This window comes from Rhipicephalus microplus, chromosome 2 (genome assembly GCF_043290135.1).
Source record: "Rhipicephalus microplus isolate Deutch F79 chromosome 2, USDA_Rmic, whole genome shotgun sequence".
NCBI classification, from domain to species: domain Eukaryota; kingdom Metazoa; phylum Arthropoda; class Arachnida; order Ixodida; family Ixodidae; genus Rhipicephalus; species Rhipicephalus microplus.
The window spans coordinates 159,309,319-159,333,731 of record NC_134701.1 but is presented as its reverse complement, the minus strand read 5'-3'; the positions used below and the strand labels follow the sequence as shown (position 1 = coordinate 159,333,731).

Sequence of the window (24,413 nt, the reverse complement as noted above, 5' to 3'; positions counted from 1 at the left end):
GATAGAGAGAAAAGGCAGGGATGTTAACCCGTTCGGCGCAACCGCTATATGCTACCCTGCACAGGGGGAAGTGGTGGGGGCGATGTTGAATGTTCAACGTAAACGCTGGTAGGATGATAACGTAGATTTATTATCCACTAAGCTATTGCATACTTTGCACAAAAAGCACCAAACCATTCGTTTCCCATAGCTGCCGTGTGGATGCGGAAGTGAATGACGACGTTGTTCTGAGTACGTTGCTATGGAACGTATGCAAACATATGTTCCCGTCTGTGATACGTCGTGCAATAGTTGAATTGGCTTTGAATGAATGCGTAATATGATGTCAATGGGGAGTGTTCGTGGAACCTTTCCAGGTTCAGCGATGCCTATTGGAATCATTAGTTTTATAGGTTACTCAGGAAGCGCTTGGTATAAAGGTAGAAAGTTGTTCTTCTTCGAAAGCTCATATTAAGCACCCGCATATGCTCCAAACCTGGTACACACAACATAGTAAGGTCATTTGTGAGCGAACAAATTGCAGAAACGTTTTCACTGTTCACGCATTTGGCTTCTTCTGCCGTGCAGAGATGAGGCATTTAATTTTTGTTTTATGCGGCAAATTTGATTTCCGGCTATTGGGCGTTACGTTGTCCCCTCTGAATAAAATTTAAAATCGATAATTGTTGATGATTGCTGATGATTGCTGATAATTTTTCATAATTGTTGGTAATTGTCAAGGGCCTCATCTGCCGATAAATGATCACGTGTTCCTTGTTCTTGAACACATACGATGGACAAGACCAGCTTGATGGCCTTCAATCTGACTGTAAAAGAGCACTCGTGATGTAAATGTCGGTGAATGAATATAGGGACAGTGGCGTAGCCAAGCGGTAGCGCCCCCGTCCTCCCGATTTTTTTTTCGCTGTGGAACATAGAGCTCGAAATAGCATTCGACCACATCTGCCTACCCAGCCCCCACTTAATATCAAAAAGGTGCCCCCCCGCCCCTCCCCCCCAAAAATTGCTGCCAGTGCCCGTGAATAAAGACGGTAATATCGATAAATTATTATATTATTATTCAAATGAAGGTGTCCCGCAAAACGATTAGTCGCCATTGATGTCCGCCTTTCACTTAATCGACCTAATCGATTATATACCTCTTGAATAATCGGTTTATTGATAGTGACAAGAGTGACGGGGCGATTCTGAAATTGTACTAAAATGCTAAGCGAGAGCCGCAATTGTGATGCTTCTCCGGATGCGTGTTAGGAGAATGAGAGCGACTATTTAGTGTTGACTGCTTTCCCAAATAAATAAATAAATAAATAAATAAATAAATAAATAAATAAATAAATAAATAAATGTGTCCAGAGTGATGACGACACGGCCATCCGAATCAGGCGCTTACCCTCTCTTCCGCCGCACTGAGCATGCGCGGCCAACCTTAGAGAGGCTGCATTAATATAAAGCTTAACGTCCCAAAACCAAAGCAACGTTACGGGAAAACGTCAACTACTTCTGTTCCCTCGTGTAAATCCCGAAAGTATGAGTAAAAAAAATGTATTTAAGGCAGTTTTTAATCCGTTTGAACTTGCGTGGTGGCGATTTTTCAAATTAGCGCATAGATTCAAAGCGCGTAATAAATGACCAACACTTATTTTTCTTCAATCGTGCGATGCACTTCCATATACAACGGTTTCTTCGCCGTAGTCGCGCTGGTATAACGGATTGGCGATCCATATTATTGGCCGTATCTCTGCTTCTAACGGTGCTGATGAGGCAAACGAGAGTTGCGATGGCTCGGCCAGCGAGTTTTATTCTGTCAAGAGAGAGGGCCTAGACCACATATCGTATCAGTGCAAGGATAACTCTCCTCTCCCGTGCCTTCGTATAGACATTTAAGTGGTCTGGAGCTCTGGAAGGCTGCCATGCGAGGCTACAACCCGGCATCTTGAGGTGGCTTGAGGTGGTAGAGGAGGCTCACCTTGATTATATTCTTTCGCCTTATTCTCGCAGCCCTTTTCCTTTATGTTCCTCTCTCTCTCCCTGCAGTGCCGAAAAAGGCTGAGTGGACTAATGAATTGACCGTTACTCAGTAGAGAGACATACCATGTTTATAAACAGCGGCAGGCAACGTCGACATATCGAGGCTCTTGTCGCGACGTCGCAGCCCCACTCCGCCTCAAAGCTCGCCACCACCCTCTAGGATCACGTGACAACTGGCACAACAGCTGCAAAGCCGCCTCCGAGCACAGTGCGTCGGGGATCTCCCACAGAAAAAAAAATATCACAGCCTATCCATAGAGTGAATGATTATGAGTGGGGTGAAGCGTTCATCCGTTCACCTGTCTGTCTGTCTGTCTTTCAAGTAGACGAAATCATCAACTATACGAAAACCACTAACACCATCTAGCGATATTTCCTAGGACATTAGGGAGCCTACATGACTGCCTTATATAAAATATACACACAGCGCCATCTATTGAGCAATTCATAAACTAGAGTCGGCTACATACTACTACCTTTACAGAGGAAAGAACGACCCACATCTTAAGGAGCTTCGCCCCCTAAAACGCATTAGACTCACACGTTTTAATCAGGCAGCAACTGCTACTACTCGTGCGTGCAGCCCGCAGCCGACCCGCCCTCTTGAAGGGCATCGGCTCCTCGGGACGATTTGTGAATAAAGGTCGTTGACTGGCTGACTGACTCGCGTACTTGATTATGCGGCGGCGTGGGCTGCCAATAGTTCCCTCACATCTTTTTTTTTTTTTACACGGACCATTCTAAGTGCCTTTGTCATTTACAAAAAAGTTCATTCCATCATGAGCTGCTTCGTACATATGGAAATGGTGTCTACGGAACAAGCAAGCTCATACCAACAACGACACGTGTTTATAAAACGTGTTCAACAATTCAGGGTTTCGGGGTACATGGTATACTCTACTACAGGAGAGCATGTTCAGAACAAATACTCGACGATTTGGAATACGGTGTACCCTTTATGGGAGAGCTTTGAGCTATGTGTGTTTAGAAAAAGTTCTTGAGAATTTAGAGTACGGGTAATCCACTATGCGAGAGAATAAGCCGTCCCGTGGGCTCACTTGATGAGGCAAAAAGCTACGCTAAGAAGAGGCCCGGTAGAGCATAACAGCCCACCACTGCTGACGTAGCCAATGAGACGCAATGTACCTAGCTTAGGTCATCCTGAAAATCTTCCGTGCTATATGAGGTGGCATCTCAAAGTTCAGCGGCGCAAGTAATATATGCTCACTTGCAACATGTCCAATAACATAACTGCAATAAAGTAAGTTAAGGGTACATTTTATCCTTTAAACAAACGACTATTACATAGAAAAGATGCTTGGTATGGCGCCTTTGGAATGTGTGCTACTAATTTTTTCCCATACATTTGGTAGGGTCTACCAAAGTAACCACTGATTGTCATGGAAATGAATGAATGAATGGGTCAAAGAATGCATTAATGTATGAATGAAAAACCCGTGCATAACCTCATCTGGAAATGGTCCGAGGTGGTTTATTTAACATCTTCGCAGTTTGCATTCGTGAAGCATAAGCTGTATTGTAGGTTGCAGCTTTTACTTAGACCTATACTTATACGCTCCTTTCTGCAGCATCGGCATGGCGTCTTTCACTTTCTTACTAGCGTTCAATGGTGTCTCTCACGGCCCCACAGAAGTTGCATCAGTGCACCGGGACATTGGCATCAAATTTTCGCAATGTCAAAATCTTCCTGATGTTTCTGCCACAGTGGTTTAGTAGTTTTGATTCTTGACTGCTGAACCGCAGGTCACAGGATTGAATCCCAGCGGTGGCGGCCGCATTTCCGATGTAGGCGATAATTGTTTCAGTTCCGAGTGCTTAGATTTAGACGCGCGTAAAAAAAAAAACCCAGCTGACATTAATTTTTGCTTCGGCGTCTCTCGTAGTTGTATCGTGGTTTTGTTACGTTAAACTTCAACAATGCTTATTGTGTAATAAATCTTCCTGATGTGTATAAATCTTCATGTCAGCTTCACATCATGTCTTCGAGAACTGTGCCCTTGTTCTACTGCCACGAAATTCAACAAAGCTGCCGTAAAAGTGCTGTCACTTTACGTTTGTTTTGCACAGCATATAAAATGCATTAGTTTGGTTCAGATATCTCCATATCTTGCAACACTGGGTGTTCGATTTTGCGAGCAGTGGAGGCCCATAAGCGTGATCCAGTTTGACGGGAGTCCTTCGTCGTCATCTATTGGCAGGTACAGCTCAGGTCAAAAGTTCGCAGGTCACCCTTCCATAAGAAGGTTAATGAAAGAGGAAGAGGCAAAAAAAAAATGCATAGAATAGTGGCGTATGAACTTTGACACCGCCCTTGCCCCTTTGCACCTGCTCAAGAGTAGCGGGCTACCACTGCGGCGTGAATGCCCGAGCGGCAAGCGTATATTGTTATCACTGTGTCAGTCATGTTGCCATTCCCCTTCTTCCTGTCGTTCGTCAACATCTGCAATAGCCCTAAACTAGCCGAGCATGTCACAAAATATTTTGCAGAGTATAAGTTTACCTTGTATTGTACAATACTAAACGCCGGCTTCTGCCTACGTCATGTCTTGCAGACGGCTTTCAAGTGAATTTTAGTACAATACTAAACGCCGGCTTCTGCCTACGTCATGTCTTGCAGACGGCTTTCAAGTGAATTTTTAAAGTCGGCTCATCGGAAAGATTGACCATTCTGTATGCTCCTTTGTCACGTAACGCGATGATCACTCTAAAGGAATGAACGAATAAAGCTTAGTGATAATTATTGAAGCTGCTGGGCATAAACTCGGGCTTTGAAACTCGGTGTACATACACTGAATAAGCCGCAGTTCGCAAGGGCATGCGCATTCTCACTACACTCCAGCCGCGGTCCTTGTTCGACGATTTCTTATAACTTGATGTCTTCCCCCTGAATTCGTGTCTTGTGTGACTCTGCATTATATGTTGTTTATCGATATTAGCACAAATTAAACTTTGTGCTTAACAAAACCAATCTGACTTATGAGACCAGGCCGCACCGCCACGGTGGTCTAGTGGCTAAGGTACTCGGCTGCTGACCAGCAGGTAGACTGTAATAAAAGTGTTGTACCGCAGGTCGCGGGATCGAATCCCGGCTGCGGCGGCTGCATTTTCGATGGAAGTGGAAATGTTATAGGCCCATGTTCTCAGATTTGGGTGCATGTTAAAGAACCCCAGGTGGTCGAAATTTCCGGAGCCCTCCACTACGGCGTCTCTCATAACCATATGGTGGTTTTGGGACGTTAAACCCCAAAAATCAATTATGAGACCAGGGCCATTTGTCGGCTGTATGAGCCTACTCATTTCTTTTTTGAGTGTCCACCTGCGTGTTACTATTTTTATTTTTTTTTTACTCTACATAAGTGCAGTATCAGTCACCTTAAATGTGACAAAATGCAAACTCACTTATGCCGTGAGCGCAATGTATTAGCAGTGCTTAGAGCATAAAATTTATAATGTAGTTATGTACAATTGTGATTATCGGTGTGAGCATTGCTATTATTGATGTGAAAAGTACTCAGTGTGTAGCATGCCGCTACAGCTTTTTTTTGTTGCTTCGTTTGCTAGCGTTCATTTGAGAAAGACTGAGCTTCATCACTCGAACTGAACATTCGCCAAAGCATTGCACTCATCTTTCTATGTCTGTATACAAAGATGAGTGTAATGATAAAGACTCGGTATATCTCATCCTTCTTCATCATACACATCTGTAAGCGGCGTACGAGACTAATAGCCAAGTAGATTCCTTCCGACACTCATCAAAAGCCTTTCCCACAGCCTCTTATCTTGTTGTCCTTTTCGTAATGAACGGAAATGAACTCGCCAAACTCACTGTATCAGAGGAACTTCTTTTTTACTCTTTCCATTCGTACATGTGTACATAGAAAGTCACAACAAAGAGAATTACGGGAAAAGGCTAACAAACTGACAACAACCCGCAGTCACTCGAGGGGCGGCTGCCAAGTTTCCGGAAGGGACACCACAGATGCGCACTTTCCCCGACATTCCGGAGCCGCCGTTAACGATGGGTGAGGGAAGACAGTAGAGCCAACTCAGGAGTGGGGAAGTAAGGAGAGAGAGCACTTCCCTGGGAGACGCAAGGAAGCGAAGGGGGAAAAGGTAAGAGAGAGAAGGATGACATCGCCACCCAGAGAGGTAGAGCAGGAGGACAGCAGGTCGGGGCTGGAAGAGGGAAAGAGAGACGGTAAGAAAGGGCTTGGCGCCGCCGGCGCAAGATGCAATGGGGGAACTCCAAAGGACGCCGGCGCCACGGAGACATAAAAGGGAAATGAAAAGAGGGGAATAAAGCAGCGGCGCGCACTCCGGCGCCTCCCGTCTTGGGGATGCGGGCGAGGAAGAGTGGTTGCCATGGTAACGTCCCTTCTCCCTCTTGCGCCTCTCCCCCTCTATTCAGGCCCGATGTCGACCGGTCTCCGTAATTCTGTTCACTGTTGCGTGTCTTGTCTGTTTCCCCTTGCTTCTCTTCTAGGCCTCCTCTGTCCCTGCACGCGCGCTTAGCCAATCCCAGCTAGGCATCGCAAACAAGCTGGTCAGGAGGATGCTTCGTGGTGGCGTAGCACTGTGGTGGATAAGTTGAGGGGACGTCGTTCCACCTGGCTAGCTTTGTTTTGATGTCACTTGTCCCGGGGCTAAATAGCTGTTCCTTCTACTGTGTTTTTTTCTCCCTTGCATCTGCGTGCCCGGGAGTGTACGTGCACGGCCACTGCTACGTGCATCCCCGCTCCGTGTTCTGATTCCTGTCAGCGTGAGCTTCAACGCTTGTCGGTGCTTGGGTCTTCTCACCGGGACCAAAGGCAGCGTGGAAGCGAGATAGGAAACGGGCGCACGTTTATTTTGTTTCTCAGTTGGACAAGCGTTTGCACCGAGAAAGGTGTGGCCTGCGCGTCGGCTCACGCCCTGTAAGAGGGCAACTGCGCTGATTAGTGATGCTAAACATAGCGCACCGGAGAGAAACTTTTCGATGGAACCCCAGCGTAGATGGAGAAAGAGAGAAGAAGAGAAAGAAACGTTCGATAAAGCGCATCTCTTCCTCTTGACGGTGGTAGCTCTTAAAGACACGCGTTAAAAGTGAGTGGCTCAGGAAAAAAAAAACCTCCCCCCCCCCCCCCCGCCATGAGCATAGACATTACACTACTTTATCTTGCGTGAGTAGTTTTTTTTTTTCCTTTTTTGCTTGGTCTTTTCTCCCTCAACTTCTGAGTTGATTTACGCAGTTGTTTTTTGTTCAAGGGCTGCTTAGGATGTGCCGTGGTCGCCTTGCTGTCTTGTCTAGCATTTCTTTCTTTGTGTATGCGCGTTTATGTCTGTGTGTGTTCGCTTGTAAGCTATATGCTAGATTGAGCTGCTGTATTGGGCATCCGCCGCGAATGCGAGTTTCAGGCACGCTTGAGGCCCATATTCAAATCCATTTATCGAGCTGCATATTATACAAAACATTGTATGCGATTTCTCACGCAAAAAAAATGAAGAGAGGTTAATAATGCATTTACAACTCGTAAAGCACAACAGAGAGGATTTAGGTTAAGTAAAAAAAGCATATAAACCTCGAAGGTTTTAATTTGTCATTATGCCTCTTATTGGCACGTTAAAGCAATGAAAGAAATGAAACGTATGAAGGTTCACCCCCCCCCCCCACCCCAAAAAAAATTACAGCATATCCACAGAGTGAATGATGATGAGTGGGGTGAAGCGCTGGAGGGTTTCATCGCCAAACCGTGAGCCATCCGACAATATCGCCCACTACATCATCAAAGACGTGACAAACACTGTACATATTTATACAAGAAATTTTATTATCATCAGTCGTAAAAGGTAGCTATACGCCGCTTCCATTCCTCCATTGATTGTACCGGCTTTATGGTCGATGAACTGGTGGATCGGTGATGGAGCGTAGTGGGATGTTTGCAAGTACGAAGTAATGGGCAGTTTTTAAAGGTGTAACTATAGGCGATCACATACAAAGGATGGACACAGTGAGACAATCTATGGTTCTTTAACGCGCACCTGGATACAAGTACATAACCATATTACATTTCATTGGCTACTTCTCATTAGTGTTTGCCTTATGGCCGGTGAAGTCGTCGTTCGGTGATGGGGCGTAGTGGGATGTTTGCAAAGACGTAATGGGCAGTTGGCAAAGGTGGTATTTTGGTGGCCACGTACATACGTACAAGGAATGAACAGACCCACGCATCTAGGAGCTTCGCCCATGAAAAAATGAAATATTAGTGTGAATGCGTACATATATCCTCGATGCATGTATCAGCATCAAATGAAACCCGACCAGCGACAAGCCTTTGCGATAGTGCAGTGCGTGCCGTTGAGTTATCACCATTTACAGGCGCGCGCATCCCGTTAGGCAAATTTGTGCATATATGCGTAGCTGTTCGTAGTACTAAGTGGACTGCGTGCACTATGCTATCGCGAAGGCTTGCCACTGTTCGGGTTTCATTTGACACTGATAGTAGTTACAAGCAGCAACTTTCTGACACCTGCCTTTTATCTACCGGTATTGATGAGTATGATCTCGTGATGGAGAAGTGGGGATTCCGGAAAATGTTACTTATGAATTACAGAACGTATAGGCAGCCGTCGGCGATGAGAAGTGATGAGCGATAAGTGGTGCAAATTATGCGGCCCTACAGGGTCGAATTCACGAAGCTTTTCATTCGTAAAGGCTAGTTCTCATTGGCCAACTGTAAACTTTTTCTAAGGACAAGCCAATCGCGTCAGGACTGCCTCGAATTAGGATTGTCTCGTGTCAGGATTACCCCTACGATACAGGAGAACCAACGTAAAGAGATGGGAACGTTATATTTTGTACCGAATATGCAAACAAGCATGCATTCGAATCATTTACGCACGCATTCAAATAATTTGGGATTGCATTGTCAATTTTAATTAAAAAGCAACCGTAAGAAGAGAAAAAGAAGAAGACTAACCGAATACGCCGGCCTAACCTACATTACCAGTACAAAATACTTGGTCGAACAGGCTGTATGTTTTAATCGTGTGATTTCACCTCCTAATCAAGGGCTTTTATTTTCTTTTCTTTTGTGGGTGTACGAGTGTACACAACTTGTGATAACATTTGTCGTGGTAGCACCGTCAATGCATCTGCAGTAAGCTGAATCACAACTGGGAGACAGGCGATATTCAAACGTTTTTTTTAATTAAAAAAGGTAACAAGATTTCATCGGGAATCATTAGTTGCTAACCCCAATATGAGAGGAGGAAGTGAGGCAGAAAGAGGAGATAGAAATATGGATTACTTCGACACACAGCCCGGCAAAACACAGTATACCTTTACAGTCAATCAGATTTAATAATTTCAAGGTATTGCAAAGAAAAAGGAATTTTTTTTGTGTGTATAAGTAAGTCACTCTATATATACGATAGTTAGTTATACCTAATAGGGAGCATGGAAATGAAGAAATAAATCTACAAAAAGTAAAGGCCGCTGGCGAAGCCATCTGGAAGTTCCTGGCATGAAGTGAACGAAGAAAAGTGACCTCATGCGCTTAGGATCAATTGAAGGCAAAAGCGTATCTAAGCAAATATAGACAGCTCATTCTTGACGCGGGTGTCGCAAAATACGTGAAGGCGCAGCTCACGCGTTTCAAGCCGTGGTATTTTGTGGTTTGAGGTGTGCCTTGCATCGCTTCGCGATCACGCCAAATTTTCGGCCTGATGACGCACACGAAGCTTTCGGCTGAGAAAAAAAAAACTGAATTGGGCTCTTAGCTTCGCACATACAAGTGAATAGTTCTTTTTTTACGCAAGTTTCATGAGACGTTTCAGATAATCCTGACGTTTGAAGCAGGTTTGAAGCAGCGAAGGAGGTTGGCCAATAAGAGAGCGCATTCGGGAAAGGAAATCATTGCGAATTCGGTTCGCCAAGTTGCGTCCTGCCAATGAATAGGGGCGTAGCCGGAAATATCTATGCACGCGTTTGTATGTGTGCGCGTAAATGCATATACTCAAACTAAATTGCAACTTTTTTTTATTTTTTTTTGGGGGGGGGGGGGGAGGTGAACCCCCGACCTCCCCTTCCCCGGCTACGCTCCTGCCAATGAATGCGTGTCTGTCAAGAGTGTATGTACACTAAGTTCCTTTGTAAACTCAGTGTAGATATGCAATTTTTAAAAGATACGTCTTTTTCTCCCTACGCAGGTATGTTGTTCCTCGCATCCTGGCGTTGTCGGATACGTGTGACTTGTTCGTGGAAAAGCATGTGGATATGAACTTGCTGGCGTTCCTGTTATGCGACTCTTTTTCTTCGGGACTGTGAGTGATTTATTGTGATCACAATGTAGATGTCACTTTTGTCACCACCTATGTCATAACATCTAATAGTAGAGCGAAAGTTGATAACCGATGCTGAAAGGTGATCCTCTAAATAAGAATATGCGTACAAAGCACAAGCCTGGTAATCATTTCACGAGGTTTTTGTACCAGTGTGTTTTTATTGACGGGAGTACTGATAAGTTCCCATTAAAAGAAAACCAGTGATTGATGAAAAGGGTGAAATGTATTATAATAATAATAACAGAAAATGACGTAAGGAGAAATATTTGCATAAAAGAATTGGTGAGTATATACAGGCTGCGCATGCTCAAAGATGCCTCGTTTATATTCTAGATGTGAAAGATGTTTCGGTTCCATGCGAATGAGAGTGATCTAAGCGCGCAAAAGACGAATCGCCAAGTTGACCACAGACTTTAAAACTACGTCCTTGACAAGCCGCGTACAGCCAATAACATTGAGTACAGGTTTATGAAATAAAAAAAATAATAATGTTGCCAAAGGTAGAAGTGTCCGTTGTATTCCGCTATATCTATACCACATTCTGCGACATCTCCATTAGATTTACTACACAGGGTACACTTCAAGTATGCATACACTTTTTTAACGGTATAGTAAATAGTGCTGTGCCAAAACTTCAGGCAAGATAGTTGATTAAAGGGCTCCTAATTAGGGCTCCTAACAAGGTTCGTTCTCTGCAAACTATTTACAAAAATAATAGGTAATAGAATCAAGGCAATATTGGAGTTCAATAAATGAAAGGACGAAGCAGAATTTCGTACAGGCTACTCCCGAGTAGACCATCTTGATACTATCAATCACGTAATAGAGAAATGTACGGAATACAACCAATCTCTATACATAGCCTTCATAGATCACGAGAAGGCGTTTGACTCGGTCGAAACATCAGCAGTAATGCCGGCACTACGGAATCAGGACATCGACACACCCTACATAATCATGCTGGAAAAATCTACAGCGTATCCACACCCACCGTTGTTCTTCATAAAGAAAGCAACAGAATCTTAATAAATAAAGGTGTAAGGCAGGGTGAGACCATCTCTCCAATGCTATTCACTTCGTGTTTAACGTGCTTTTCGGGGCCTTAGACTGGAAAGAGTTAGGAATAGGAGTCTATGGAGCAACCTTAGCAACCTGCAATTCACTGATGACATTGCCTTAATGAGTAACTCGGGGACGATATACATACAGCTCATGAATACTGAACTGGACACGGAAAGCAGAAGTAGATCTGAAAATTATTATGCACAAAACTAAAGTAACGTGCAACAGTCTCGGAAGAAAACATCACTTTCGATAGGTGAGTAGACGCTGGAAGTTGTAAAATAATATGTATACTTAGGACAGGTAGTAGCCGTGGAGCCTAATAATGAGAGTGAAATAACTAGAAGAATTAGGATGGGGTGGATCACATCCGGCAAGCATTCTCAGACCTTTAATGGTAATCTGCCACTAACCATCTGGTGGAAGGTATATAACATCTGCATCTTGCTGGTACTTACCTACGGAGCAGAAACCTGCAGGCTTACAAAGAAGGTTCAGCGTAAATTGAAGACGATGAAGCGAGCGATGGAAAGGAAAATGATAGGTGTAAGCTTAGTAGGCAAGAAGAGAGTAGAGTTGGTCAGTGAACAAACCGTGGTCAAGGTTATCGTAGTTAGACATCAAGAAGAAATGGGCATGGGCCGGACACGTAGCACGTAGGCAGGATAACCACTGGTCATTAAGGGTAACTGATTGGATTCCTAGAGCAGGCAAGCGGGTTAGGGAAAGACAGAAAGTTAGGTGGTCCGATTAGTTAAAAAAAAAAAGATCGCAGGTATAACGTGGCAGCAGAAAGCACAAGACCGGGGGTATTTGCGAATCATGGGAGAGGCCTTTGCCCTGCAGTAGGTAAGCTGATGATGATGATTAATGAAGCCTCATTTAGGGACTTCTTCATGTCGATTCGCAAGTGGGCATACATGGAATACACCACAGAACGCCACTTTTTCAAAAAGAGGTCACGTTTCTCTTCGAATAAATTGACACACGTGGGTGGCTATTAAGTCAGCACTCACAAAAAACAATCAAAGTTCCTTTTTTTCTTCTCTTTTTTAATTTGAAGCGGATAAGTTTAGTCTAGGTTAGCTACATGCGCTAGCTAACGTGACTCTCAAGTTACACCAGACATTGATTTCTTCATCCCGCGTGGTAGACTAATTACATACACGACAATTTCCTTTCAAACTTGGTTCCGTCAGGGCCCTTCCTTTGTGTTTGCGCCTGCTGCACCATGTCTCGACTTTTGGTCGCAAATATCCAAGCGTTTCGTAACCTTAATCGGTAGCAGGCAAAGTTTACTAATTTCGTTCTTGATATTTTTGTGTTGATTTTTTTACTCTGCTTCCCTCATGAGCGTCTATATGTTTCCGCGTCTTAGCTACGTGCCAACGTCGGCTTTATTAATCGTAAGCCCAACGGCAAACTAACGTAGCCGGCAGCTTTCAGGCGTTAATTATAGCAACACGTGCGTAAGGATTCGGTTCCCACAGAGCGCCGCTCGTCTTGTGGAATTCGTTGCGCTTTTCAAGAGCGGCTCAAAAAGTGCGCCATCACGCACGTAATGCCGCTTTTACGGCCTGTTCGTCCGATTGTTTTGCGCTCTAATGACGTGCATTGCGTAACGCGCTCTCAGGGACGGAGAAAGAAAGAAAGGAATGAAAATAGGAAGCAAGAGGGAAACAAACGAACGGACCATCCGCGACAAAACATTACGTCCGCGGCAAACGGTAACGGCGCGCGATACGGGCAAAGCTATCTCCCATTGTCGAAACGTTGCGCTCGGTTCCTCGCGCTCGGGACGATGTGCTCAAAGAGCAACGAAGTGGACGGGGCCGATCCTCCCGCTGCTGGCAATCGGGCGTCGTCTCGCTCTGCCAGCCGTGACGCTCCTTACGCTCTGATAACAGTGGCGCGTTTTGCTTGTACGTTTATTGCGAAATCTTCGTGCTGTGTAGTGTGGGCTTCTTTTTTTGTCGAACGCACCTATACCTTCCCTCGTGTAAACAAAACCGTGCGTATAAACGAGAACGCGAGAGTTTGCCGACCGCTGGCGGTCGCCATTTTTTTTTTTTTTTGGCTGCCGCGGTTGACGCCCCTCTTTGTTATCGAGTCGGCAAGGGTAGCTGGTCATTTTCACTTTGTGCATCACTGAAAAAAAAAAAAAACGTGTTCCTCTCAGGTGGCAGCTCGGCAGTTTTCGGCAAATGTTGCCGCGGCGTGTTTCAAAGGACAAATATTTATGTTTACATTTTTCTTTAAGCTATACGCATCCTCTAGCAAATAAATATGACATCAGTGCTATTTAAATAGCCCTATTGATAAGCCTAATTCATTACGGGACAAGATCGGCTTACAGCTGTCACGTAACCTTTCAAAGCCCCGAAAGCCGCATTGGGCTTATGCAGAATACTGGACTTCGCGAGCGTCTCTGTCCACTAGCGCGAGCTCGTTGTATGTGTTCGCACTGACTGCTGCTGATGATTATGAAGACCTATATGTATGGCTTACACCCACTCTGAAGGGTTGGACAAGAAACGAATAATTAGATAGACTGGATCACGTATTATTTGTATATCTAATGAATTATGAAGTGGTCAGAAGAACTTAATTTTACTAATTTATAAATTCGCTTCTTTTTTCTTCACTCTTTTATTTACTATTGCCCTTAACCTTCACTCGCATAAAGTATGCAACCAAGTTAGACCTTGGTTAACCACCCTGCCATTCTCCTTCAGTTATCTCTCTCTCTCTCTTTCATGAGTGTTATGAGTACGCACGAGTTGTTCATGCAGTTATACAGTTAAAAATAGTTTCTTATGTGCCAGTCTTTAGTGTCTGTAATCGGTAACCGCATCAAGGGCTAGCGCAGCGACAAAGAAGCTTTTGAAGACTGCATGAGTTTCAGAAGAGCACTGATGGGGGAGGTGGGGGGGAGCCATTCGTACATACACAGTTTATACGGGCACACTCTACACGCCCATACTCTTCTCAACCCCCTTCGTCTCGCCTATGCTTTCCTGGCGTCTTTCCGACTTGACTGTGATCGGCCGCGCTTTTCTCGAAAGCCTAGCGTCTTCCCTTTCTGCTTTATAGTTTTCATTGTAGAGCATCACCTCGCGCGTTCCGCTCCCTGTATATACGAGATACGAGACGGCCCGGTTTCTTCGCCAATACAAAACGGCCGCTTCATTCTCAAAATTCGCCCGTCGCCCTTGTTACCTGACCCTCTTCTCCGGTGCACGTCTTCGGACGGCAGCGTGATCTCATACACGTATGCGCACGCCACCATACGGGGCACTGCTCTTGATCTCGAGAGAGAGAGAGAGAAAAACAGCTACGTCCGGCATTGTGTCAGCCACTCCCCCTTTTTTTTTTTTTTTTTAGAAAGACAGATTATGCCCTTGGATCCCTGCCACCGCTTTCGGTGACCTGAGCCCTGTGACAGCGTCCTCTGCTCCTGCGCGTCGCTGGGGCAGCTGTCATCCCGACTACCATGGCAGAGCAGTCCCCTCCATTCTCGGCTACGCCATTGGAACGCCCGTCGCGTTCCCTGGTTCCCACATCGTCACACAGACGCTCAGCGAGCGTCGCGTGCACCCGCGTGCTGTGGAACCTCATCTCCAGTGCCAAAGCGGTGCGGTTGCATCATGAACAGGCACAGAAACTGTGCAGAGTCGTCAGCGAGAAACCGACATCACTTCGCCTACCGGTGCTTGCTGCCGACGTCGAGACAACTGCAAGGGGCCTGACGTCCTCGGCGGCCTCCAGCCCTACCACTAGCACCACAGCATCTTCGACCGCTGTAGCGGCGCATCATACAGCCCAACTCGAAGATGCCGGGTCAATTCTGTGCGTGAACGTCACCGTTCCGCAGAACGTACCACTGCCGTTAGACGAGGAACCTGATATTGCAGACATGGATACTACGTCAACGCGTAAGCGCTCGCGTCCTAGCGAGTCGGGCAGCGACGATGAGGGTGGCTCGCGGAAGATGCACGCAGTAGCGCCTGAACGTGCCACAGTTGCGTGTCTTACCCCAACGTCAAATGATGCGGTTGCCCACGAAGACGCCGTCACACACGCAACTGACGAAATCAGTCAGTCTGAGTTTCAGACCGTCCTCTCCAAGTCTAAGAAGCGCCGACAGCGAGCCTCGACACCTCAAGGACCCGCTGCCCACACTGGTCCTCGTCCCGCCACTGAATCGACGGCTATGCTTGCCCACGTTGCTCCAGGGACTTCTAATGCGCCCACTGCGCCTCAGACCGCTCCTGCAGGGGTACGCGCCACTGAACACACCATGCCGGCTTCTGCTTCATCGTCGCTAGACTCGGGCACTATTCTTTTTCGACCAGCAAACGCCAGCGCCTCCTTTCACCGCACCTCTCGTCTTGCCATTGCGCAAGCTCTCTCTGCGCTGCCCGGAGTCAAGGAGGTGAGAGTAAACACGAAAAAGAACATCGTGGCAGCAGACGCATCTACACCAGAATGGATGAATCGCCTACTAGCAACATCGGAGCTCGCAGGAATACCCGTGACTGCCCGCCTCCCTGCTGACCGTTCACAAAGCAGTGGCGTGGTGCAAGGCGTCGATGGCGACTATACCGACGAAGCCCTCCTGGCCGCCGTGTCGTCCGATGTGCCGGTGATTGCAGCCAGGCGACAAGGGACATCACTAGTCTTGCGGTTCGCCTCTCCCGTGCCTCCCACCCGGGTCCGCCTTTTTCGCATGGTGTTCGAAGTGAGGCCATCCCGACCTCGCCCGCTTCAGTGCCGGCGGTGCGGACGCTATGGGCATATCGCCGTCACTTGCCGAGGACCAGAGCGGTGCCTGCGATGTGGTGGCCACCATGGGAAAGACGCCAACTGCACCAACAAATTAAGATGCCTGCACTGCGGCAGGCCACATTCAGCTGATTCCGCAGACTGTCAGCTCTGGCAAAGAGAGCGGCGCCTGGCCACCATCAAGGCATCAGCTCCCACCTACCTGCCTCACCGCGAGGCTCAAGCAGTCTTGCGGGCAAGCCCTAGTGTAACTGATAGTCCTCAGCTGAAGCAGACCACGGGCAAGAGCTATGCTGCCGCAGTGGGATCACCATCCAAGATGACGGTCAGCTCGACCCATCCAGGCCAGACAGGCGTACAACAACGGGGCCCTTCGGCTGGTCTCAAGCACCCAGACTCTACCACGACTCGTCCACCCGCGAAGGTACCTTCCCAGCCTCGTGTGGACCAGGAAAATGCAAACCTGAGGCTCCTGTTAAGAGCAGTTGCGGACCTGCTGCCTCCTGAAAACCAGCTGCGCTCCATCTGCCTTCAGGCAGGTGGCGCGCACCCTCATAGCAGCCACCATGGCTGACACTCATCCGCATGCTGCAGAGAACCACCGCCGCCGCCGCCCGTGTGTGCTTCAATGGAACGCTCACTCGTTGCGGCGGCGGCATGCAGACCTCTCCTCACATCTCCTGCAGAGCGAGTATGATGTGCTTGCTTTGCAGGAAGTGTACGTAGCAGCGACCGACTTGCGACTTCCCGGATACATCGGTTACCAAAGTATCACGTCGTGTACTCTAGACACGTGCCAGGACGCGCCGTGCATAGCGAGTGCACATCCCCAGGGTCGACCACGTTGTGCAGTGTACGTGCGACGAGAACTACCACATGTGCACATAAACGTGGCTGATGTCACTGGAGGGGCTCTTGAGTGTTGTGCCGTGACGGTGCGGCTTCGCGGTGTGGACACGACAGTGGCCTCTGTGTATGTGCGACCTGGACAGCGGTGGGACGCCTCCATGCTGTTACAGCTCACGGCTAAATTCGGAAGAGACTACCTCATATGTGGGGACATGAATGCTCATCACACCATGTGGGGGAGTAGCACCTGCTCCTCTCGAGGAAGGGATCTGGTGGACGTTATCCATCAACTGGGCCTACAAGTTTTGAACACCGGATCCTTCACTTTCGTCCGCAGAACAGCACGACCGTCATGCTCCGCCATTGACGTCACCTTGGCCAGTGAAGGGGACCGGTACGATTGGGCAGTGGAGCCTGACTCCTGGGGTTCAGACCACCTGCCGATCGTCATCTCACCTGTGGGCGGAAAGATCCCAAGGAGGAGGCTGTGTAGTACGATCGATTGGCGGGCTTTTCGAAGGCAGCTTCGAGACGTCCCAGAGGATCAGGATTTCCTGAATCTGGTAGCAGTGGCAGCGCAGGCGGCAACTATCCAGACCAGGGTGCCAGAGCACCACCCTGTGCCAGACCTCCATCACTTGAACTTACGGGCTGCGAGGCGCAGGGCTGAGAGAAGGTACCTAAAATCCCATGACCCAGCTCAACGTACACTCTTCAATCGTGTGGATGCGGTATGTCGGCGACATGCCAACCGTCGCAGGCGGCAAAGCTGGCAAGGCATCTGCCTCTCCCTGAGTCAGGCAAGAGGTGGCGCAAAAGCATGGCGACTTCTACGATCCCTCGTCACTGGACCAATGGTGCGGCAACCCGTCATTGCGGTGGCCATCTACTTAGGCATTAGTGAAAAAGAACTGGCAGAGCGACTGGCCGATCGCTTCACAGAACTCCCACCAGCCAATCCTTCAGCCCTCATCGCCACGCCTGCTCCCAAGCCACCGCAAGGTCATCACCCTGCCTGGACGGCCAGCCAGATCGCATCTCTGTGTCAGGACCCTATTTTCGAACACGAACTGAACGTTGCTCTAGCCAGAACCAAGCGCCGCAGTTCCCCTGGTGCCGACGGCATCACATACCAGATGCTGCGCAACCTGGATATGGCCTCACGACGACACCTGTTGAGGACTTTTAATGAAATATGGCAGAGCGGCAACCTACCTGAAGCCTGGCTGACCGCTGTTGTGGTGCCGATCCGGAAACCTCGCCGCCCTTGTGCCGCCATTACGTCCTACAGACCCGTTTCTCTCACCTCTGCTGCCTGCAAGCTCATGGAAGCCATAGCACTGGCACGCCTAAATTGGATTGCGGGGGCAAAGGATTTCCTACCAGAACAGCAGACGGGCTTCCGACGCCACCGATGCACAGCAGACTCGATCGCGGACGTCGTCTCTACCTTGGAGGAGGCCAAGCGCAACGGCGAAGTGGCCCTCCTCGTCCTGCTGGATGTACAGAGCGCTTTTGACAGCTTGCCTCACATAGCGATAGAGAGTGCTTTGGACACACTCGGCATCGTGAGCTGCCTACGTACCTTTATCAGTGCCTTTCTGGCAAAACGCACCCTCCGGGTTAGAGTACGACGCGCGCTCAGCGATCCACGGCCAGTGACAGCAGGCGTTCCACAAGGTTCCGTCCTGAGCCCCTTTCTGTTCAACCTGGTGCTAGCGGGGCTGCCGACCGCGATGCCCGCAGACAAGCGTTACCCCACGCAGTGCTCCTTGTACGCAGACGACGTGGCACTGTGGGTTAAGGGGCCTAGGCAAAACTTCACGGCCATAAGGCGTTCCCTGCAGCGCTCCTTGGATGCCGTCGTCTCTTTCTTCAAGGCAATCGGACTGAACGTTTCGCCCACGAAGACGGAGGCACTGCTGGTTCACCCCAGAGCCGCTGCGCGGAGGGCCGTCCGAAGGCTTGTGCTAGGTGACCGACCTATCCCGTGGAGCGATGCAGTGACGTACCTGGGGCTAAGGATCGACCACCGCCTTACCTGGATACCAGCCGTTAAGCTCGCCGTCCTCAAGGCCACCAGGGTCGAGACTGCCGTAAGCAAACTGCTCAGCAGGGGCCAAGGGTGCACCTCACGGCTGGCTCTAAGACTCTACGAAGGGGCTGCAACGACAGCGCAAACTTATGCACTGCCCTTGGTGCAGCTAGCGCCACACCGCAAGGAGCAACTGGAGCGGCAACATCGCATGGCAATTCGGCGCTTCATGGGACTTCCCCGTCAGTCACCCATAGCTGCAACCCTGGCGGAGGCCCAGACCTGGCCTCTGTCACTCTTGATGCTACGACAGGCGCTGCATCACGTGGATCGCCTTCACAGGGCCCTCGGGGGCGCTGTCCTCCTTCGGAGACTGCGGAGCCGACCAGCGTCACGGATGGCACAGATCTGCGCTCTCTATGAAGAGCTGGTCCCCGATCCCCCCAGTCCAATCCAACCCCCTCCACCACACCAGCAGCCTCTGGACGTACAATTAACTCTGGACAACCTCAGAAAAAGGCGCACACCGGCATGCGAGCTCCATCAGGCAGCCGTGGCGAAACTTCATGAAAGACTTAAGGGGCAGCTCCTGGTATTCACGGACGGGTCCGTTCGGGACAGCCCCCATTCGGCCGCGGCTGCCTGCGTCATACCATCGACTGGGACAACCATCCGCTGCCGACTTCCCTTTCACGCCAGCTCCACTGCAGCTGAATTGGCCGGCCTTCACTTGGCAGCCGACCACCTTGCTGCCACGTTACCCCAGTTGCCTGTGGCGATTCTGTGCGACTCCCGACCAGCCCTACAAGCGCTGCTCCAACCAGACCAAGCAGGCATAACTGTGGCGTTGCTGCACGCAAAACTGACCGCCATCAAAGAGAGTGGTGTGCGCCTGTCCCTCCACTGGCTTCCCTCGCACGTTGGAATAGCTGGCAACGAGGAGGCTGACGCCGCCGCTAAGGCAGCACACCACTGCGACACGCCAGTCACTAAGGCGGTAACCCAGTCGGATTACTCACGGCAGCGACTGCGGAAGCTCTTACCAACGGCCCACCCTGACACACGGGTGGCAAGCGGCAAACCTCCACCATCCCTTCCGGAGACCGGCCTGGACAGATGCGAGCGGCGGTTGTTGCTTCGCCTGCGTACTGGCAGCGTCTGGCCTGCGGCACGCATGTATTCCGCGGGTCGCTCTTCATCGCCAACGTGCCGAAGGTGCGGTGATGACGAAACGCTGCAGCATATTGTTTGCTCCTGCCCTGACCTGGCCACTGAGCGTTGCGCACTGGTAAGCCGCTATCGTCTGCTTGGGCTACCTGCCGAAACAATGGAAGACATACTTTTTCCCGCGCGCTCGAAGACGAAAGCCCTTCGAGCCTTCCTCGAGTTCTGTGCTTGCGCGGACCTCGCCGCCTTATAGACGGTCTCTTTTCACTCGCACTACTGACTGTACTGACAAGACGTTCTCTTGCCATGACATTCACTTTTTCTTTCCTTCCTCTCTTCTTCCTATCATCTTTACTTCCCCTTCCCCGATCCCTAAAGGCGCTGAGCCGTGCCCCCGCGACGGGAGGCAGAAAATAGCGTCCTTTTTGTCTCTTCCTCTTTCATTAATCTCTCTCTCTCTCTCTCTCTTTTTAGAAACAAGTCTCTTCTTGACCAAAGCGCCGTCTCTCCATGCAGTGCCGGCGCATACACACGCCAGCACGCCTATCAGTTTCACGACCCAGGCACAGATGTGGGTATATGTCTCTTCGTGCGAATACTGACTCATGGCCGCGCGCAGCACGTCAATGACGAACCGTTCTGCGCAGCTTTCGAACGACGATGAAGGGACAGCAGAGAGATAACCTCCTGTGAGGGTTTCGTGGCTGTGTCGCAACTTTTTTGAGCCCTCGTTCCTTTTGTCGTCACGGGTGCCGAGTGGTGCGTGCGCACGCGTAGCGATTAAGGCCACGAGGTTGCGGCAGGGATTGCAGGTCTTTTGGCGTCGTCCCTTAAAGTATCTGCGGCGGCTGTGTACGCGCGCCTGTAAACAATAAGACTCCGGAGACGGAATGGACTTTGGCATTTGAGAGCGGCAATGTAGCGGCCTTGCGAGATCCGGGCGCGTGTGTACGATGAGAGACGTCATGTGCGCCAGATCGAATGCAACGGTATAGTGAGGTTGTCCAGCAATGACAGCAGCGGTAACGACGGCAACAGTGGGCCTATGACGTTACTGCAGAATACGGAAGAAATTAAGTGTACATTTAGGGGTCCGTTTTTTCTTGTTACACAATAATAATAAAATCTAACAGACAATCGTGCCAAGGAAAGTACAGGGGATGTTATCACGGGTAAATCTAATGCAAGTGTGAAGGAATGCAGAGTAATATTGCGTTTGCTTCGTGAGGTCACGCTTCGTGCCACTGGCGCTGCATACAGGAAGCTCTGACGTATTTCAAAATAGCCAATCGGGGAGGGCCAGCAAGGAACAGTACTCCATATTTCGTGGTCTCTCAGAAGAGAGAGACTTGTGACAAACCGTCCGCCTCTCGCGTCTGATGGTTATCTTGTTCACGTGAAGCTTTTTTGTTCACGGACTTGAGAGAGTCAGAAGTCAAGTTAACTGGGTCTCAGTCCTACACTGTGCTCACATGAATCTTGCCAAGCACTCTCGAATGAGCAACAGGACTCGCCTTGACGATCAAGTAACCTGACACTTGTCTGTGTTGACACAAAACTGGTACGCCATAGTATTCGATTCGACGTACCAGCTCATATTATTACAGTATCGCGTTTCTGTAAACGCAGATACTGCAGAAATTCTTGGCTGCACCGAGATCTTCTATGGGCGGACGCTTCAAGTGCCGTAGTGTCCAGAATATAGCCCGCGCAATATATGCACTTCGGAAAAAACGGACGCTGGTTCAAGATGGTACTCCTCATTTGCGGAGAGCTTAACAGCAACGGAGGAAGAAGAAAACTAGACATGCACAGCGCTATAGTAGGTTAATAAATGAGTTTTCGCAGTATGTGGTACGACCAAAAGAAGCAATGTATACGATTATTTTCTTTTTAGGGCCGAAGCTCTTTATAATGGCATCCGTTCATCCCTCGTAGCCATTGTAGTGTGTAACAAGCATAACATTATGACCTCCAAGGTGGTGCCGGGGACACCTTTTTGTGTGCGTTGTTGAACAACAAAAAATAATGCTCAGTGTACATGCCCATGGCTGCTAATGGGGAATGAGAGACAGGAGCATTCGGCTTTTTGGTTAACGCGCACGCTGCGATCCCCATTAGCAGCCATTGGCATGTACATCGAGCACTATCTGACAAGAAAGGGTTTCTACGTTATACTCGTTAGGCGTAACCTCCTTATCTTTAGAAATGTTTAGCGAGCGTTGAGCCGCAGTGCCATGAATACAATGAACTAGTATATACCATGAACTCGAAGTGGTTAAAGGTGGGAAGTAGGCCCGAAGCGCAAGCCGTAGGAAAGTGTGTGTGTGCCACCTCTCGTTTAGTCCTTGGAATTTCCACTGGATGGCGGGGCTTCTATATGGGGAATATATGATGAAAAGATGCGAAATGGTGGTACTTGGAGTGTTGAATAGATGGACGAACGGACACACAGACAGATGCATGGATGGACGCATGAACGGACGAGGGGGCGGATGCATGGACGAACGCAGGGACGGACGCACGAACAGACGCACGGACGGGCGGATGAACGCATGGAAGGTCATACAGATGGACGCATAGACGGACGGAAACAAGAACGAATGGACGGACGAATGCTTCGCCCCACTCTTCTCCATCATTCAGTCCGTGGATATGCTGCCAATTTTTTTTTTATGGGACAAAAGCAGGCTTATTGCCACCGGTATCATGAACGATCATCTCACTTGTGCCAAAATCACAAAAAATTTTTCGAGTGGTAGACAGTCCCTTTAAGAAGTCCGTAGGGGATCCTCCCACACGACCGATGCGCAGGAGCCGTTCGCATCTGCGAGTGAAGTAGCACTGGTGTAGAGTCACTGTAGTGACTCTACGCTCGTTCACGCGGCAGTGCTCTCTGGTGGCGGGGTCACCGGCCGCGCGGCTGGTGACGTCAGTCTGGAGTGCGCAGGCTTCTGCGCAACCACCTGTGAGGACGAAATGTCATGGAGTTGAAAATTTGTATTGATCTGTAGTTGTTTCTGAAATAGAGAAGAAGAAAGAAAATAAGCACGGTACATTCGATAAAAAACGCCTGGTCCGTCCTATTACTGAAAAATATGTCCACTCTGAAGCCGTGGTGCGAGGACGCAGATCTTTTTGTCCTACATGGTGAATAACAGCCGAACCGTGCAAATTTTATGTATGCTGAAAACGCAGAGATGCTGAAGCCCCATGGCAACCCGTTGAGAATATCTTGTTATGCGCTCGCGTCAAGGGGGCCCCATGATAAAGGAGGAGGAGGAGGAATAAATGAGGAAGGACAGGGAGGTTAGCCACCCCATGATAGAGTTTTGTGTGATGTTAAGCTGCCGCTCGTTTGCCGGTCAACTGCCGGGCTATGTCAGGCATCATTTCGACCCATGGTGGGCTAGAGCTTGTACCACTGTGACATTACAGTAAGTATTTTCCTTTTCTTCTTTAGAAACATGTCCTTTTTGTGTAATATTGTTCTTGAGCGCGAAAGCAAACTGACCTCACAGGTGAATGCAGAAACATCACCCTACACTGTGAATGACCCCCCCCCCCCTTGTTTTTTCATATAGCCATACTGTTTATTTAAGGTTAATCATCTCGATGTCGTGAATGTCCTGTCTTTGTTGTACAATTTTTGAATTGTACGTCACTGCATACGCAATAAGTTCTTTTCGCTGTATATAACAGCTTGCATTGTACATACGCATTGATCACCATTGTCCATTTTTCTGTGTGCACATAAGCTGTGTAAGATATATCCGGAAATAAAATTAACCTAAACGAGGAGAACTCGCTGGGCGGTGAAGCACTTGGACGGCTTAATGCTCTCCCAAGGTAGAGTACCGAGTACTCTAAATCGTTACCCCTTTTTGCTAAACAGAAGCTCTTACTGCTGGTGGTGTTTCATAGGTGTTCCTTGTCTATTCCTCTTAGGGACGGCTTTTAGCTCTCCCGTAGTAGAGTACCAAGTACTCTAAATCGTTAACCACTTTTTATAATACCACTCTGCCATAGTAGAGTACCTATAGCCTCAATCGTTACCCACTTTTTTCTAAACACACATGCCGCTCATGGGACAGCTTTATGCTCCCGCATAGTAGAGTCTCAAGTACTCTAAATCGTTTACTAT

General features: G+C 48.7%; 1 protein-coding gene across 2 annotated transcripts in view; it reads left to right on the top strand.

Annotated features, from left to right (window-relative positions):
- The window catches only part of LOC119169696 (dual specificity tyrosine-phosphorylation-regulated kinase 4-like), a 245,065-nt gene that overhangs the window by 90,378 nt on the left and 130,274 nt on the right, over positions 1 to 24,413 (top strand). Inside the window, exon 1 of one of the 2 annotated variants that reach the window (XM_075886965.1) lies at positions 10,236 to 10,350. The exons of the other annotated variant lie outside the window; for it this stretch is intronic. Within the exon in view, the coding sequence (XP_075743080.1) occupies positions 10,327 to 10,350 (24 nt within the window). The 5' untranslated portion in view covers positions 10,236 to 10,326. Of the gene's footprint in view, positions 1 to 10,235; positions 10,351 to 24,413 lie in introns of those variants that run through there. 2 annotated transcript variants of the gene reach the window in all.